The sequence below is a fragment of the Bubalus bubalis genome, chromosome 23 (genome assembly GCF_019923935.1).
Source record: "Bubalus bubalis isolate 160015118507 breed Murrah chromosome 23, NDDB_SH_1, whole genome shotgun sequence".
NCBI classification, from domain to species: domain Eukaryota; kingdom Metazoa; phylum Chordata; class Mammalia; order Artiodactyla; family Bovidae; genus Bubalus; species Bubalus bubalis.
The window spans coordinates 10,228,672-10,248,171 of record NC_059179.1 but is presented as its reverse complement, the minus strand read 5'-3'; the positions used below and the strand labels follow the sequence as shown (position 1 = coordinate 10,248,171).

Sequence of the window (19,500 nt, the reverse complement as noted above, 5' to 3'; positions counted from 1 at the left end):
TGTTATAACATTCATATAAACTATGACAGTCTGCATTATCATTTTATTAGTGTACATGCATAATCATTCTCTCCCTCTCTTTCTCAAATACCATTTATCAATCCCCTACTCTGTGTGTAACTCACTTCATCTCCACCCCATGGAGGTTTTTCAGTTCAGTTCAGTCGCTCAGTCGTGTCTGACTCTTTGCGACCCTATGAATCACAGCATGCCAGGCCTCCCTGTCCATCACCAACTCCCGGAGTTCACACAAACTCACGTCCATTGAGTTGGTGATGCCATCCAGCCCTCTCATCCTCTGTTGTCCCCCTTTCCTGCCCAGAGTCTTTACTCCTTCCCAATTGCAAAGTCAGAAAGTTAAGAAGTTGAGAGCACAGAGCCCTTTGTGAGGCTCTTCCACTAGGAAGTGGCAAAAATGAAATTCAAACACAGGTCTACTTAAAAGTTAGTGTTTTTTAGGGCAGCCAGAAGAAGCAAGAAGAACCACAGTCTTACAGCAGCTAGAATGAAAACCACTTCATGGAAAGTTAATCAGAATGAAAAAGCAGAGAGTCATGTCCCAGATGAAGGGACAAGATAAACCCCAGGAAAACAACTAAGTGAAGTGAAGATAGGCAATCTTCCAGAAAAAGAATTCATAATAATTATATTGAAGATGATCCAGGATCTTGGAAGAAGAATGGAAAAGATGCAAGAAATGTTTACCAAAGACCTAGGAAAAACTAAAGAACAAACAAACAGAGATGAGCAGTGCACTAAAAGGAATCAACAGCAGAATAACTGAGGCAGAAGAATGGATGAGTGACCTGGAAGACAGAATGGTGGAAATCACTACTGCAGAACAGAATATAGAAAAACAATGAAAAAAAAATGAAGACAGCCTAAAAGTTAGTGTTTTTAAACACTCGCTCTACTACTGGTAATTTAGATCTGGCTTTCTTCCAATTATGACACATTTTTATGCCATCATTCTGTTGGCTGATGTTAGAAATAATAATAGTTAACATTTATACTCTGAGTTTAGAAAGTAATTTTATGCTTGTTTTCATTTGATCTTCACAACAATTCTGACAGATCAGAAAGTAAATATTTCTATCTTTGTTTAAACGAGGAAAATGAAGTTCAGATTGATAGTTTTGCCTAACACAATGCAATGAGTGAACAGACAAATAGAAATTGAACATGTCACTTTAGGTAAAAAAGTTCAAGGTTCACACTGTATACAAAAATTAACTAAAAATAGATCATAGACCATATAAAACATTATAAAACATCAAACTGAAACTTCTAGATAAAAACATAGGAGAAAATCTTAATGATCTTTGGTTTGGCAAACATTTCTTAGGATACACAAAGCACAAACCATAAAGAATAAATTGATAAATTATGCTTTATCAAATCTTAAAATGCTTTGAAAGATACTGTTAAGGAAATGACAAAACAAGCTACAGACTTGGAGAAAATGTTTGCAAAAACATATATCTGATAAAAGATTGGTATCCAGAATATATAAAGAATTCTCACAAGTCAGAAATAAGAAAACAAATGGCCCTGTTATTTAAAGCTGGGCAAAATATTTGAAAGGCTACTTCATTGAAGAAGAGGTGTGAATTTAACCATGGAGGCATAAGAGTTCTGCAGTGAAAACTACAAAGCATTGTTGAAAGAAATTAAAGAAGGCTTAAATAAATAAAAACCATCCCAAGTTCATAGATCATAAAACTCAGTATTTTTAAATGGTAGTATTACCCTAAGTGATCTACAAATTTATTACAGTCTCTATCAAAATCCCTGGAGAAGTAAATGACACCCCAGTATTCTTGCCTGGAAAACCCCATGGACAGAGGGGCCTAACAGGCTACAGTCCATGAGGTTGCAAGAATTGGATACAACTTAGCAACTAAGCCACTACCAAAATCCCAATGGCCTTTGCAGAAATGGAAAAGCTAATCCAAAAATTCATACAGAGTTGCAAGGGACCCCAAATAGCCAAGACAGTCTTGAAAAAGAATAAAGCCTCAGGACTCACACTTTCTGATTTCCAAACTTGCTATTATACAAAGCTACCATAATTAAAGTATTGTAACAATAGAAGAATAGCCATATAAATCAATGGAATAGAATTGAGAGCCCAAAAATGCTATACCTGTGATGAGCTGATTTCTGACAATGTTCCTAAAAACATCAATGGGAAACAAATAGTCTCTTCAACATATTGTGCTGGAACAACAGGATATCCATATATGAAAGAATGAAGTTAGATCCTTACCTCACACCACATGCAAAATCCACCTAATATGGATTGAAAACATAATTGTACAAACTAAAATCATAAAAGTCTTGTAAGAAAACATAGGGGTAAATCTTTATGATTGTATCTGACAGTGATTTCTTAGATATAACACCAAAATCATAATAAGAAAAACAAGTAGAAAATTTGGACTTCATCAAAATTCAAACTGTGTGCATAGAAGGATTAGCAAGGAAGTGAAAAAACAGTTCATAGAATAGGAGAAAATATTTGTGAATCACTTATCTGAGAAGTGTCTACTATCCAGAATATACAAAAAACTCAATAACTTAACAACAAAAAGTCAAACAGTCCAATTGAAAATGGGCAAAGGACTTGAATAGACATTTCTCCCCCCAAAAAATATAAATAGCCAATGAGCACATCAAAAGACATCCCATATCCTTAGTAATTGTTGTTGTTCTTGTTGTTTAGTCACTAAATCATGTTCGACTCTTGCAGCCCCATGGACTGGAGTCTACCAGGCTACTCTATCCATGGGATTTTCCAGGCAAGAGTCCTGAAGTGGGTTGCCATTTCCTTCTCCAGGGGTTCTTCCTGACCCAGGGATCAAACCTGTGTCTCCTGCATTGGCAGGCAGATTCTTTACTGCTGAGTTAAGGAAATGCAAATTAAAACCAAATGAGATACCATTTCACATCCACTCTGATGGCTATATTTTTTTTAAACAGAAAACTAAGTTTTGGTGAAGATGTAGAGAAAGTGGAGTACTTATACCTTGCTGATGGGAATATAAAATGGTTTAGCCACTATGTAAAACAGTTTAGCAGTTCCTCAATAAAATAAATGTAAAATTATAATTTGATCAAGCTATTCCAATCCTAGATATATACCCCAAAGAACTGAGAACACGTGTTCAAATAAAACCATGTGCAAAATATTCACAGCAGCATTATTCAGAATAGCCAAAGGTAGAAATAACCCAAATGTCCATCAACTGATGAATGGAAAAACAAAGTGTGGTTTACCCATAAGATGGAATATCATTCAACTGTGAAAAGCAGTGAAGTTGGTATGTGCTTCAGCATGGATGAACTGTGAAAATATTAGACTGAGTGAAAGAAACCAGACATGAAGGTCTCTTCTTGAATGATTCCATATATGTGAAATATCCAGAAGAGGCAAATTCATAGAGACAGAAAACAGGTTAACGTTTGCCAGTGGCTATTACTAATGCTAAATTTCTTGTTATATATTTTAAACCCACAAACCAAGGAAGAGATATGGATGACAAGCAAGCACACAAAAATATCATTACTGATGAACATCACTGGTCCTTGGGGATATGCAAAGTAAATGACAATGAGATACCCTGACAAACCTACTGCTGCTGCTGCTGTTAAGTCGCTTCAGTCGTGTCCGACTCTGTGTGACCCCATGGACTACAGCCTACCAGGCTCCTCCATCCATGGGATTTTCCAGGCAAGACTACTGGAGTGGGGTGCCATTGCCTTCTCCACACCTACTAGAATGCCTCATATCAAAAACTCTGAAGATACCAAATACTGGCACAGATGTGGTGATTCTCACATATCACCGTGGGAGTGCAGCATGGCATAGCCCCTCAGGAAGACAGTTTCACTGTTCCTTACAAAGTTAAATATACACTTACCGTATGACCCAGAAACTCCACTTTGAGGAATTTACCCAAGAGAAATGAAGTCATAAATCTACATCAAAACATATATAGACAAGAATTCATAGCAGCTTTATTAATAATAGTCCCAGATTGGAAACACCCCAAATAGCCATCACCTGGTAAATGGGCAAACTGTCGCACATCCATAAATGCAAAACTACTCTGTAATAACATGCAACGAACTACTAATATCTGCAACAGCATGAGTGAGTCTCAGAAGTATTATCTAAGTGAAAAAAGTCAGAATCAAAGGCCACATACTATATTATTCTAAATATTTGTGTGACTTTCTGGAATGGACAAAGCTGTAGGAACAGAAGACTGTTGCCGGGGCTCTGATTGGCCGGATGGTGTTAGCCACAAAGAGGCACAGGGGAATTAGGTGGAAACTGATGAGAACATTCTCTGTAGTGTTTTATAGAAGTAGTTACACAACTTGGTATATTGTCACAACTTATACAACAGTACACATAAAAAGGGTGAATTTTACTGTATTGTAAATTGTACCTCAATTCAGTTGACTTTAAAATCCACTTGTTGCTTTATCCTCAGCTATTGTCTTAGAAGCACGAGCATTGAACCTTTTATTTTCACTGTATTAAAAGTAGAAAGAAGGTTGTTTTCTAGATGCAAAAGTCAAAATGGCTGCAATATTTTCCCCATAATTGCTCAACCCAAAAAAATGGCTGTGGGATTTATTCAGCATGAATGAGAACCAGAGAGAAATTATGGTCATACTTCTGGGTTGTCAAGAAAAAGAAGAAGGAGAAGAGGATGGGAGAAGGGATGGAGGATTGAATTAGTTAGAAATTAAGCAGTTATTAATTTAAATGGAGGAGAAGTGGTGATTAGGTTCAGTTGAGTAGGAAAGATGATTTTAAGTTTCTCAACTCAAAATCGAAAGCATTCTGGGCCCTCTGCATCCTAGGAACCTAAGCAATGGGATCCTTTGAGAGAGAGCGATGCAGCATTTCTATTTAGATGAAACAAAAGGATGCAAGTCCATTAAATCACCTTGTAAATTAGGAACTGGTTTGTCTATCCTCACACCTTACACAGCGCTCAGCAACTACTACAAACACAGCAGATATTTGAAGAGCTAATGAATGAATGTACTAAAACTTGCTGAAGGACAGAATAATTTTCTATTAAATTAAAAACTCTAAAGGGAAATGTACCACGACTGTTGTTTTGTCTATTATTACTGCCGCAGCACTAGAGAAAACAGTATCTCATTCTTTATTGTGTGCTTGTTCTGAACAAGTCCTTGTCAAAATAGACTGCTCCAGTGTTTTCAGGACTTTAAAAGTCAGAATAGATCTGAAAGGATTCAATGTAGACTTCAGCAATTGAATATACAATTTCAGCAAAGTATGTCCTTTGCAGTTTGAGCGCACTAAAGCTGCTACATGGATCATATAATTGATTTGTGGCACATTCTGCCTGCATCTACCCAATGGTTTATTAAAATAGAATAGACAAATACCAATAAAGAGAAGAGCTCCACTGAGAATTGACCAAACCACATCACTTTCTTCACACCTAGAGTATTCCAACCAATAGTAATTTTACAGCAGCTCTCTGTGTACCAGATACAGAGCTCTGTAGCCAGAATCCCAAAATACAAGCAAGACTTTCCCTAAAGCACAACAAAGAAACGGGTTTATGAAATCACCATTAAATATAATAGAACACTGGAGAGATGAGTAGAACACAGGCAAGATGAGATGATGCACATAACACATAAGAACCAATTAAAAATGTACCATCTCTGCAGGAATTCACCGTGTTGATAAAGCTCTTTATGAATATTAAGTACTATAGCATAGTATAAGATAGATCTGAGAGCCTGAAACACCACTGGCCAAAAGAGGTACAATATTTTTTAAGGAAATGCATATAAAAATATATTAAATGGTATATCAGCACCCTGAATTTATCATCATTTTCCCAGTTCTGAGTATTACTTATCTTCTGTACTATGCAGTATATGGTTAGAAATAATTCTTATCAACACTTTTCTTAAGAATATAACAGATATATCCCATATGTCTGCAATATCTGGCTGCGCCACAAAAAATCTGCACATGGAGAGCTGATTCTCCTAAGAAAGAATTTTTAAAAGATTAAAAAAAAAATTAGATATAAATTGGCTAGGTCATCCAGAAAAAAATGTAGCTTTTTTTTTCCTCTGTGACATCTATAGCTTTTAAGAATGTATTTACCATCTCATGAGGGAAAAAAATATTTAAAGGGTTATTTAGACTTTATGTGCAGGCTCACTGCAGTTTAGCTATAAACTATGATAATAGCATGGATTGGTCACTGTGGTCTCCATCTTTTTAAATAAAGGCAAACATCTATATATCCCAAACATCTATATATCCCATTATACACACATATAGACATTCACACATTCACACTCAGCTAGTTCCATTCTACATCCCTTTCAAAGTATTTTTTATGCAATGGCATTTTATAAGATGAGGGTGAATCATCTGGGTAAGAAACCACCTTTGCTACCTCTTTGAAATTCAGACTGATTCACGTGTTCCTAGTGCCTTTGCCTGGACTCTGCAAAAAGTGAGCTAGCGGTAGAGAATTCAGCTTTCTGGAAGTTTCAACATAAGTGTTAGCACAAGGATTACAGACATCAGAATACTTGTTTCCTGGACAATGAAGTTGCTCAAGGGCAGAGTTAGAATGGGGAGGTGCGATGGCACAGAACATAAAAGAGAAACCAAGGGAAATTATTTTCATAAAGGAAAAATCTCCACCGTATTTAAAAGACCACCTGAGCACTGAGAATTTAAATCTTTCAAAATTTGAATTAGTTTTTTGTTGGCCCGTGCGCATAGAGCCTTTGAGCAATTATGAATTCAACACCAAACCATGCACAAAGAAGATGTAAATGGAGATGCTGGAAATACAAAAATGAATAAAACACAGTCCCCATAGCTCTCTATTTCTGAGGACTCAGAAGACTTTTTAAACATCAGATATCTCTTACCAAATTGTAATTTGGTGAGTTAAGTGTAGAGGAATCAAGAGGAATCAACATTTTACTGCCTTTTTATCAAACCTCAGAGGAACTTTAAAAAAGAGAGAGAAAAAAAGATAAACGTATTACATTTTTAATTTGGCCAATAGAAAACATTCTGTACTGTTAAAATGAAGTCTGTATTTCGATTTTCATTTCTCAGATGTCCCTTTCCTGTATCACAGAAATTTACTTAGGGGGTCAATAGTATTTTTCACTATTGACATAACACTGAAGTCTCATCTTTTTCAGAGTACCTGGACTAGCTTCCCATCTATAAATATGTAAACAAGCATTTCCATTGACATCAGTGTAAGTTATGGTCTCGCCTTCATTTATTTACATTTCTCTCTGTTTTTGTAAACAGGCATATGATAAATGTTTATAATCAATGCCTTGGGAATATGGTAAGAATTGAGAGATGTTAACAGAGAATCAATACAAACCACATTTACCTTCTAGGTGCTTACAATTTCAATTTATTCCGCATTTGTTTAAATCTTCCTCCCCCAGTTCCTACTTTGCTCCACACCTTTTATGGTTACTCCCTGAATATTTCACTTCAGATAAACAAACAAACAATGTTTTACCCAGATTCTAGGTCTATCCTGATTAATATTTGTATCATAGGGAGGTTGTGCAAGTTTCTGGGAAATAAGTTTTACACAAGGTTTTATTCCATCTGTTAAAATTACTCATCCACTCACCAAGTCCAAACTAAGGTTGTCCAGTGTTAACTTGAGATTATTGATGGTTTTTTGAAACTGACCTTTGCTGCCCCCCAACACCCCTTTTATGGGAAACATTCCTCAGGCTGACAGAGACTCTGCTCTGAGCCACATCAAGCACCTCGCCCCAGAGCACTGGCTCCAAGTGTGTTTATTTCATGGACCAGTAAAATTCTTCTGAATACTTTGGGAACCAGTATAATATTGCTATCTTTTTATTCTGCAGTTAAGAATTTAAAAAGCAAAACATAGCTATAGGAATTTTAATGAAAATAATAACCCTCCCCCCAAAATATGTAGTAAAGATAGAACCTCATAACAATTTTTAAATAGAATACATTTTGCTCTATGAAAAAGTTCACAATTCTCCTTATTTTTCTCTTTTTGCCATAGATTGACTTTTGGGAACCACTAACTTTGAGCATTGCATAGGGGCTATAAAAGAATAAGTTAACCAAATACTCAGTTTCTGCTGTTTATGTACCATGGCAGGGGTTCAGGTTGACACTGGCAACAGAGTAGAGGAAATGAGGAAATTATGAATCAACTCCATACCATCTCAGGCCTCCTAGCTGTTCCTGTTACCAGTGTGGTCAGCATCTCACACACAATGGGCAGGGGAAATGCCAACACAAGGATATCATTACTCGGAGTCTGCCCCCATCAAGTTAGCATACAACTAGAACACAGTAAGATTCTCTTGACATCCAAGGACAGTTTAAGGAGTCACCCTCACACATCGAAATTGATTAAAAATCAATTAAAAGATACAGTGTGTGTATCAAAAACACAGGTGATGGTTTAGTCTCCATCTGCTGTCAAAATTTAGGCTTACCCAAGTTAAATAAAGCAACCCTTAGGAATGTAGAGTAACATAAGAAGGCAATAAAATTACCTACAGTCCTGTATAACTCCACAGGGTTTTTTAATGTAAATTCTTTCAAATGCAATTGAGAAATAGGAGATCAGTAGCATCACAGGGAAATCATACTGGTTTCGCACATGTTGATGTTTTCAAGTGATTGGGGTATGTTTTCTCACAAGCAAACAGAAAGTCTCAGAAAATATGGAAAACCTTAAGAAAAAAACTGAAAATCTCCAGAAGTATCTTCCTTTAGTTCCATAGTGGCAGCTACAGTGACTTTAAGAACCACTGAATTTTGCACTATGTCATGCTTTTCAGCAAAAGTGGGAGTACTGATGGAAAAATCACAAAGACATTTCCCCTTTGCTAAAATGATGGACTAATGAAGAAGGCTATATCCTGGAGATTTTTAATTTTGGTCAAACTGGTCTCTTTTAGAAGCAACTTCCCTTCAGGACCTACATCTCAAAGGAGAAAAGCCCCAGAGTTTAGGATGCATAAATGTGCCAAGATTCAGAGTCTGGGAGAATGTTAATATTTCTAGCCACTTCACTTTATTGTTTTTGTTAGTGCTTTCAGTAGTTAGGTTCTGAGCTGGCTATGCCAACCTAGTTTCCTACAAGCCCTGATACTGGTAATGCACAGTTTTATAGAAGTATGGTTGTTTAGTTTTCTACAACTATCTTGTAGTCAAAATATCTGTATTTTATTTTCACATGGAAGTCAAAGCCCTGATGTGACCCACGAAAGGGCAATGGTCTAGGAGGTTACTGGAAGGTTATTAGAAGGAATTGGAATTGAACTTCCAACATCATTAGAGGAAACGGCTCCTGATGTGACTCTCATTCTTGGCACTGAAGTATCTCTGCTTTGGACAAAGACAGCGCGTCGGACTCTCCTGGCTTAATGGGAAAAGAGGAAAAAAAACACAGTAAAGAATATTTAATTCTCTTATTTGTAATTACATGTTTACTCTGTAATCTTCTAATCCAGAATTGGTATATAGGATTCCTCTCGAGTGCCAAATTCAATTGACTGGTAGTGGCTGCCTGAAGCAATGAAGTGAGAAGGATGCTGAAGCCACTCCTGGGCTCAGTGGAGAAGAAATGCCACAGTTGATTAGTGATGTCTGTCAGGCGGTGCCGCACGTGTGTCACGCCCATCATCTATGACACAGTTGAGGAAATTAGCCTACTAAGATGAACGGTCTGGGAAGACAACCAGATTCAGTTTTAGGATCGGTACATTTACCTTTGTAAATGAACAAATCGATTCTGTGATAACCAGTCTGTCTCTGTCAGTTTCACCTGAGGCTGCTCATTTGGCTGAATTGGGAAATTGGAGAGTTTAAACTACCAACGCTGAAGACCTTGGATGCTCTGACACTGAGGTGCTGCTTACCTGGAAAGGCTCTACTTAAAGGATCCTGCACTCAGTATCTTTGTACTTGTTACGCTTTTACTAACTAGTGGGTTTTCGCCATACTGCTCCCCTTACCCTATTTACTATTTGCTGTATTTCCTCAGTTGTAAGATGCCGTCAAGGGGACAGGTAGGATGAAGTTTTCACACACGTGAACTTGGTTATTTTTAGTGGTCCAGCAGGGGGACCACCACTATAAACATGTAAACAAACATTTCCATTGACATCAGCATGAAATGTGTTAGTTGCTCAGTCTTACCCAATTCTTTGTGACCCCATGGACTGTGACCCGCCAGGCTCCATTATCCATGGGGATTCTCCAGGTAAGGATACTGGAGTGTGTTGCTATTTCCTCCTCGAGGGGATCTTCCAGACCCAGGGATCGAACCCTGGTCTGCCCACATTGCAGGTGGATTCTTCACCATCTGAACCACTAGAGAAGGACCACTTGGGAAAAGAATATGTGTCTTGCTGATTACAAAGTACAGTCAGAACTTGAAGAAGAGATGTCAGCATCTTGGAGGAAAACCCCAGCCAGGACAATTTAGTGGACTGTTTACTCTTGTGAGAAATGCTGCATGACCAGCACTCGAGGCAGCACAGGGGACTGACTGGGGAGAGGGGAAGAGCATGGAAATTGACACCCTGATTGAAAGAATTTTTTCACAAAAGTCCACTCTGATTATGAAGAAGTTTTTGGGAAAGCTAACCAATCTATTCCTCTTTTATTCCCCTTTTATGTTTGCAAAAGATCTACATGTAGATAATTCTAAAAGAACTTCTCTAGTAAGTATAAAATAAAATTTTATTTCACACTAACACCACTTTTAATTTTCTCATTCATATATCTAAAATATTGGTGCCTCTTCCAATTGACGGTATCTGAGATACTGTGGGCAGGAATCCCTTAGAAGAAATGGAGTAGCCATCATGGTCAACAAAAGAGTCCGAAATGCAGTACTTGGATGCAATCTCAAAATGACAGAATGATCTCTGTTTGTTTCCAAGGCAAACCATTCAATATCACAGTGATCCAAGCCTATGCCCCAACCAGTAATGCTGAAGAAGCTGAAGTTGAACGGTTCTATGAAGACCTACAAGACCTTTTAGAACTAACACCCAAAAAAGATGTCCTTTTCATTATACAGGACTGGAATGCAAAAGTAGGAAGTCAAGAAACACCTGGAGTAACAGGCAAATTTGGCCTTGGAATACAGAATGAAGCAGGGCAAAGGCTAATAGAGTTTTGCCAAGAGAACGCACTGGTCATAGCAAACACCCTCTTCCAACAACACAAGAGAAGACTCTATACATGGACATCACAGATTGATTATATTCTTTACAGCCAAAGATGGAGAATCTCCATACAGTCAGCAAAAACAAGACCCGGAGCTGACTATGGCTCAGATCATGAACTCTTTATTGCCAAATTTAGACTTAAATTGAAGAAAGTAGGGAAAACCACTAGACCATTCAGGTATGACCTAAATCAAATCCCTTATGATTATACAGTGGAAGTGAGAAATAGATTTAAGAGACTAGATCTGATAGATAGAGTGCCTGATGAACTATGGACTGAGGTTCGTGACATTGTACAAGAGACAGAGATCAAGACCATCCCCATGGAAAAGAAATACAAAAAAGCAAAATGGCTGTCTGGGGAGGCCTTACAAATAGCTGTGAAAAGAAGAGAAGCGAAAAGCAAAGGAGGAAAGGAAAGATATAAGCATCTGAATGCAGAGTTCCAAAGAATAGCAAGGAGCAATAAAAAAGCCTTCCCCAGCGATCAATGCAAAGAAATAGAGGAAAACAATAGAATGGGAAAGACTAGAGATCTCTTCAAGAAAATTAGAGATACCAAGGGAACATTTCCTGCAAAGATGGGCTTGATAAAGGACAGAAATGGTATGGACAGAAACAGAAGATATTAAGAAGAGGTGGCAAGAATACACAGAAGAATTGTACAAAAATGATCTTCACGACCAAGATAATCACAATGGTGTGATGACTCACCTAGAACCAGACATCCTGGAATGTGAGGTCAAGTGGGCCTTAGAAAGCATCACTACAAACAAAGCTAGTGGAGGTGATGGAATTCCAGCTGAACTATTTCAAATCCTAAAAGATGATGCTGTGAAAGTGCTGCACTCAATATGCCAGCAAATTTGGAAAACTCAGCAGTGGCCACAGGACTGGAAAAGGTCAGTTTTCATTCCAATCCCAAAGAAAGGCAATGCCAAAGAATGCTCAAACTACCTCACAATTGCACTCATCTCACATGCTAGTAATGCTCAAAGTTCTCCAAGCCAGGCTTCAGCAATACATGAACCGTGAACTTCCAGATGTTCAAGCTGGTTTTAGAAAAGGCAGAGGAACCACAGATCAAATTGCCAACATCCGCTGGATCATCGAAAAAGCAAGAGAATTCCAGAAAAACATCTATTTCTGCTTTATTGACTATGCCAAAGCCTTTGACTGTGTGGATCACAATAAACAGTGGAAAATTCTGAAAGAGATGGGAATACCAGACCCCCTGACTTGCCTCTTGAGAAACCTTTATGCAGGTCAGGAAGCAACAGTTAGAACTGGACATGGAAAAACAGACAGGTTCCAAATAGGAAAAGGAGTATGTCAAGGCTGTATATTGTCACCCTGCTTATTTAACTTATATGCAGAGTACATCATGAGAAATGCTGGGCTGGAAGAAGCACAAGCTGGAATCAAGATTTCTGAGAGAAATATCAATAACCTGAGACATGCAGATGACACCACCCTTATGGCATAAAGTTCATCACTCTTGATGAAAGTGAAAGGAGAGTGAAAAAGTTGGCTTAAAGCTCAACATTCAGAAAACTAAGATCATGGCATCTGATCCCATCACTTCATGGGAAATAGATGGGGAAACAGTGGAAACAGTGCCAGACTTTATTTTTTTGGCCTCCAAAATCACTGCAGATGATGATTGGAGCCATGAAATTAAAAGACACTTACTCCTTGGAAGGAAAGTTATGACCAACCTAGATAGCATATTGAAAAGCAGAGACATTACTTTGCCAACAAAGGTCTGTCTAGTCAAGGCTGTGGTTTTTCCAGTGGTCATGTATGGATGTGAGAGTTGGACTGTAAAGAAAGCTGAGTGCCAAAGAATTGATGTTTTTGAACTGTGTTATTGGAGAAGACTCTCGAGAGTCCTTTGGACTGCAAGGAGATCCAACCAGTCCATCCTAAAGGAGATCAGTGCTGTGTGTTCTTTGGAAGGACTGATGCTAAAGCTGAAATTCCAATACTTTGGCCCCCTCATGCGAAGAGTTGACTCACTGGAAAAGACCCTGATGTTGGGAGAGATTGGGGGCAGGAGGAGAAGGGCACAACAGAGGATCAGATGGCTGTAAGGCATCACCGACTCAATGGACATGAGTTTGGGTAAACTCTGGGAGTTGGTAATGGACAGGGGGGGCCTGGCGTCTGCCATTCTTGGGGTCGCAAAGAGTCAGACACAATTGAGCGACTGAACTGAACTGAACTGAACTGAGATTCAATGAAAAGCAGTATATTTACATCCATAATAAGCCCCAGCAGAGAACCTGATTTTTCATAGGTTGTCTAAGTTTTCTCAAGTTAGTTGCACCTCTAAGATTAGGGTTTCTGAGATCTTAATTCTTGTCTTGTTCACTTGAACATCACCTATTGTAGTATCTCATAAAGGTTGGTTTTAAGTTACCAAATAGGCTGAACTGCCAACTGAAACAGGTCATGCTAAAATACAGCCTCTCTGTAGACCAAACCAATGAGATCTTTTTATTGGTAGATGTCTGACAGTCCAAGGACAAGCTTTAGCTGTCAGCATAGGTTTGGAAGAGAGAAGGTACATTATCACATGCGTCACTGAATTTTTTTGTTTTTTGTCAACTATAATTTTTTGGAAATACCCATTAGCCTACTTGTCTGCCTCCCTCTTTCTTTTCATCTTTAATTTCATTCTCATACCCAAGGGACTTTTTATGTGTGACTGTTCACAATTAGCAATCAATATAAAAAGAAAGTATTATGTTAAATCATATAAAAATTGAGAGTATTTTAACCATTTCTGAGCTACAGAATCAGCAAGTTTATGTAGTTTAACATATGACATAGGAGATATTCACGGATAGCGGTTGACAGAGATATTTATCATTCCTCAGAGCCTTCTAAACACAATAGCTCTTCCATTTGAGCTTATGCCAGCTCTGTGGGGTTTTATGGAGCCCGTTCCATATGAAGACCTTCATTTGATCAACTACGTGTACAATATTCTGTCTTTCTTTAACAACTCAGTGAACGTTTATTGCACACTTATTATGGGCTAGGCACCACTTTCAGCCTTGGATACAAAGATGAGTGCATCGCAGTCCCCACTTTGCAGAGCATGCAGTCTAAGAAGGGAGACAGGCATGGACGTAATTATAGTGCAAAATAGCAAGTCACATAATAGATACAAATAACATGCTGAAAAGGCACTTACCGTGCCTGGCAGAGCAAGAAGCCCTCTGAGCAGGTGACATTTGTGCTAGTTCTTGAAGGATGAGCAGTTTGGTTGGCAGAAAAGAGAGGGAACAATACAACATCACCAAGCAGAATGACTTGTTCAAAGTCACAGAAGCACAAGAAAGAAGGATGTGCTTGAAGAACCTTAGTTTGAATATAGATGGGACGCGAGGCAAAAGTGAGAGAAGCAGCAAGAGGGGAGGCTCGGATGGAGGGAAGATTAGGTTATGCAGGGCCTTTCATGGGGGACGGGGGCTGAGAAGTTTGCATTCTATTCGGCAGGTAGAGAGGAGTCACAAGACACATAGGGGTTTAAATCACTTGGATGTAAAACTGCTTTTTCTGCTTCAAATTCATATGTCCAGTCCAGTCATCACCTAATTGTAAAGAAACCTTACATTAGTGACCCCAGAGCACCAGCTTCTGCAATGTGAGTTCTTCCTGACCACCCCCCTGCCCCCGGGACACATGGAGCCCAAGCATCCTGGATTCCCAAGGGATTGTTTCAGCCCTGACATCTCTCTTAAACATAGTCATTGAGCTGTGGTTCCTCACTGTGGCTGGAAGCATAGCCAAAGACTGCATGATTGCGAGAGACTGTGGCTTTGACAGTTACGTGTTCCTCCGCTGCAGGGCTCTCTGCTTCACTTGGGTGAAGGAGCTTGCAAGCACACCCTTCGTGTTTTCATATTTTCCTCATTGGGTAATTGCAAAATGGGCGAATCCACCTAAATGCAGCAAGATTGATTTCATCCCAACTGCAGACTGGCTAATCAGTGGCCTAGTTTTCCAGCCATGTGATCTGGCATCTGGCACTCACCACTCATCAAATGAAATTACACAGCACCGATAAATTACCCACTCTCTCCTGGGCAGAACTTTTTCCCTTAAGCTACCTCCTGCTTAACACTTGTGTAATGTTTAATAGTACCATGGTTTATCTGTACCAGGATGCCAGCTGGAATGTATGGAAACTTTACTAAGAATGGAGAATTATATATATATATGTGTGTGTGTGTGTGTGTGCATATAAAATTATACATAGATAGACACCTGCTTATGTATTAATATATATGTGAATATGTGTGAATGAATTATCCCATTTATGTGAATTTTCCACATGACGATCACGCATTTTTGTTTTACTTAAGTCTTTATGGAAATGTTTCTGGGGTGGGGCGGAGGGGAAATTCTGCTCTGTTTGAATGCTTCTTCACCTCCAAGCTTTCTGTTCTTGGGCAGGAAATAGTCTCTCTCTGAGTCTTAGCTGTCTAGCCATAAAATGAGAATAGTAGTAACTACCTCATAGGTTGATATGTGAATTAAGTAGGATGTGTGTGTGTGTAAGGCATTTGGTACGCAGAGAACATCCAAGAAATGCCAATAATTAATATTTTATACCCATTAGCATTGGTCCTTAAATATTGGGGCCTTCATCAGTAGCAATAATAATTGCAGGAAAACTAATAACTGGCACCCTCAGGGACTATTAAGAGCCAGAAAGTTATTTGCCTGCATTAAGTGACCACAGACTGCCAGGCTTTTCCCCAACCCTGTCTGGTTTTTTAGTGTTTCTATAGCATCCCTTGTTTTCAGACTGTGGATTGTCACATTTTAAAATCAATAGTATGTATAGGACCCCAGCAGCTTTCTTCCTCCCTTCATGATTCACTGACAAATCAAATAATCCAACTTGCTAAAATTCCATCTAAAGCAGGATATTGAAAGCTCTGATGGAACACCCAAGTCTGTGCTTCAGTGTCTGCACTATGTACTATCTATTTTAGCCACTCAAAGACCTTTTCTGCCCATTTCAAGATTTATCGGCTATGGAGGACAAATAATGCATGATCTCACGTGTGGAATCTAAAATAATCAAATGCATAGAAGCAGAGAGTAGAATGGTGATTGCCAGAGGCTGGTGGGAGGGGGAAATAAAGAGATGTTGGTTGAAGGGTACTAAGTTTCAGTTATATATGATGGATCAGTTCTAGGGATCTAACATGCAGCTGCATGACTGTCCTTAATGTTTTGTTGTTTAGTCGCTCAGTCATGTCTGACTCTTTCGTGACCCATGGACTGTAGCCTGTTAGACTCCCCTGTCCATGGAATTCTTCAGGCAAGAATACTGGAGTGGGTTACAATTTTGATACTCTGTTGTATACTTGAAATTTGCTAAGAGAACAATCTTATTAATTAGCTTGATTATGGTGATTATTTTGCAATGTATACCTGTGTCATAACCTCAACTTGTGCATCTTAAATATATATGTAATTTTATATGCCAATTATACTTTAATAAAACCTGGGAGAGCATGAAAGAAACTATAGTATAATAAATTAACACTGTGACTTAATTTTTAAAAGATTATCTGCTATGTCTGTGATAGATGATATTGCTATCAAGTGACGTCAAGAAAAGTGAGAGGATACTTATATCATTTTACATTTGTATCTGAGTGATACTGGTCTTTAAAGGTCCATATCTTCAGTGATTCAAGAAGGAAATAATTGTACCACCTCCTTTTAAAGACAAAATATGGCATATAAATAAAAATATCTATGTAAAGTTTTTATGGTTTTAAAAAACTATAAAAACATTATGCTAACTCAACCTATCAAGAAGCAAAATCGGCTCCATAATACAAATAGCGTTTATCACATTGCTTGATTTTTTGGTGTGATTTTTAAACAAGTAAATTCACATGGGTCTTATTCTGCTTCTCTTCATGAAAACACTGTATGAGAGAGACCAGAACCGCCATGTAGCTTATGTGAAATGCACCCCCTGAAGTTGTGCAGGAAAGTGGTCCCAAGGGAGACTGTCTTTATAATAGCTTTGAGTAATTTGGTTTTTTAGGGAGTTTTTGGTGCTTCAGTAGCCAAACCATCAGTATCCAAGATAAATACATTAATCGCCCACTCATTCCCCTCACTGTGAATGTTTGTTAGCAACATACGTTCTAATTTAGAGAATAATTTTTCCAATAATTCTGTGCCTTTTTCATCATTTCAACTATTATAAACTTGGTTCTACAAAATAAGTCCTAGACCTCAACTGATTCCCCCTTTTGGCACATAAGCAGCACTACATTCTTTGCTGTTGTTGTTTACTTGCTAAATCTTGTCCTCCTCTTTGCAATCCCATGGACTAGATTTTTTGTGACCCCAAGGACTATAGCCCACCAGGTTACTCTGTCCATGGGATTTCCCAAGAAAAAACATGGGAGTGGGCTGCTGTTTCCTTCTCGAGGGGGTCTTCCCGACCCCAAAGTTGAACCTGGGTCTCCTGTGTTACAGGCAGATTCTTTACCACTGAGCCACCTGAGAAGCCCAAGTAGACTTTATCTGAAACAAAGTATTCCTCTTATCTTACCTCTCAGCTATGTTCCTTCTTCTAGTCAATCTCCTCCCCCAGCACACACGTGCGTGCGCGCGCACGCACACACACACGTTGGCTGTGGACATTTACACATCTTACTCCTTCCCTTTGGAAAGACTTATACCTGCTTCCTTCCCTGGCAAATTTTGATGTTTCCATTAGACCTCAAGTGAAATGACCAGTCACACCCTATTGAAACGTTCTCTGTCCAGTACGCTGGCCTCCTCCCATGCGTTTTTATAGCACCTTGCCCTTCTCTCTGTCTTAGTCCTTAGACACTTACATGCCAGCAGTTGTGCTGAACTGGAAACTCCTTAAGGACATGACCCTTTATATCTCTTTTGTTTTCACCTTGTCTGGCATGTAGCAGGTTCTCAATACTTGGTGAATGATTTCATGAATTTCATTTCCCCCTAATGAAAAACTTCACTGTACTTCCAACTGATTTAGCAGATCATGACCTATTAAGTTTGAAGTTCAATACATTTCTGATTATCTTATCAAATGACTGAAAATGTAAACATTTAAGAATTTCGGTGTAAACACTTGGGCAAGGGGAAAAGTTTAGGGGTCTTAACCTAGTTTTCCTTGCTCTTTATAAAACGTCTTGATTTCTTCAGGTAGAGAAGCTTCCCCAGCTGGGCATTGACATGATAGCACAACAGAGCACTGAATGTCAATTGAATTTTTTTTTTTTTCTTTTTAAATATTTTCAGGTTACAAATGCTGCTGCCAACTCTCTTGGTCAAATGACTGTTCATCTCCAGCCTTTTCTTGTGTGTGGAGGGGATGGATTTACTCAGTCCAACTTTGATGGCTGCATCACTTCTGCCTTATGTGTTCTGGAAGCTTTAAAGACTCATATTTAGTACTGCCTGTATTCTTATTTTTCACATGTACTTTGGGGTTTTTGTTTTCACAATTTTCTGTCATTGATTATTTTGTTTTCTCTTTTGTTGAGAGAAATTACTGGAAAAGTTGTTCTTTACTGATTATTATTTTTCACATGGAGTATAAAATCAATTTTATAATTTCAGTACTTACAACTCCTACAAGAATGAAAAATCCCTTGTACTTTATACTTTTCTCCACTTTTCTGAATTGCCATGTCTACCCACTCCTTGTTGGAGGCAAAATAGTGCTTAATAAAAAACAAATAGCTCTCCCCCCAAATTATGTCAAATCCAAGTAACAGTTCATGTCCACAGACCTTTGTTGTCCTTTTGAAAATTTCAGTTCCAAATAAAGAATAATCTTTATCAAGACATCGTGATAAATCATCAAGTATATCCTTCTTTTGATATTTTTTGCAAATTGCTGAACTACAAGATTTCTCCAAACTGTGGAAACAAAGGGTAATTTTTGTTTCTCGTTTCTCTTCCAAGTTATTAAATGCTCCTGAATTGCAGGTCACATATGTCATCATCTCTAAGAACGCAGTTTGGAGGGCGACTTGACTGACAAAGAAATGTCTCTTCAAATTTTCAGAAAATAACCAGATTCAACTTGACTTCCCAAGTCACACAGTACTTTTTAACCTTAAAAAATCCAGCCTTAATGGGAAAGATAAAAATTAAATAGAAGCTGAG

At 38.3% G+C, this 19,500-nt stretch overlaps 1 protein-coding gene across 2 annotated transcripts in view; it reads left to right on the top strand.

Annotated features, from left to right (window-relative positions):
• Positions 1 to 19,176, top strand: part of RNLS (renalase, FAD dependent amine oxidase) — a 282,481-nt gene extending 263,305 nt beyond the window's left edge. For both annotated transcript variants that reach the window (XM_025274379.3, XM_025274381.3), the window contains exon 7: positions 18,628 to 19,176. In XM_025274379.3, the coding sequence (XP_025130164.3) occupies positions 18,628 to 18,780 (153 nt within the window). In that variant the 3' untranslated portion in view covers positions 18,781 to 19,176. The remainder of the gene's footprint in view (positions 1 to 18,627) is intronic.
• The last annotated feature ends 324 nt before the right edge of the window (positions 19,177 to 19,500 follow it).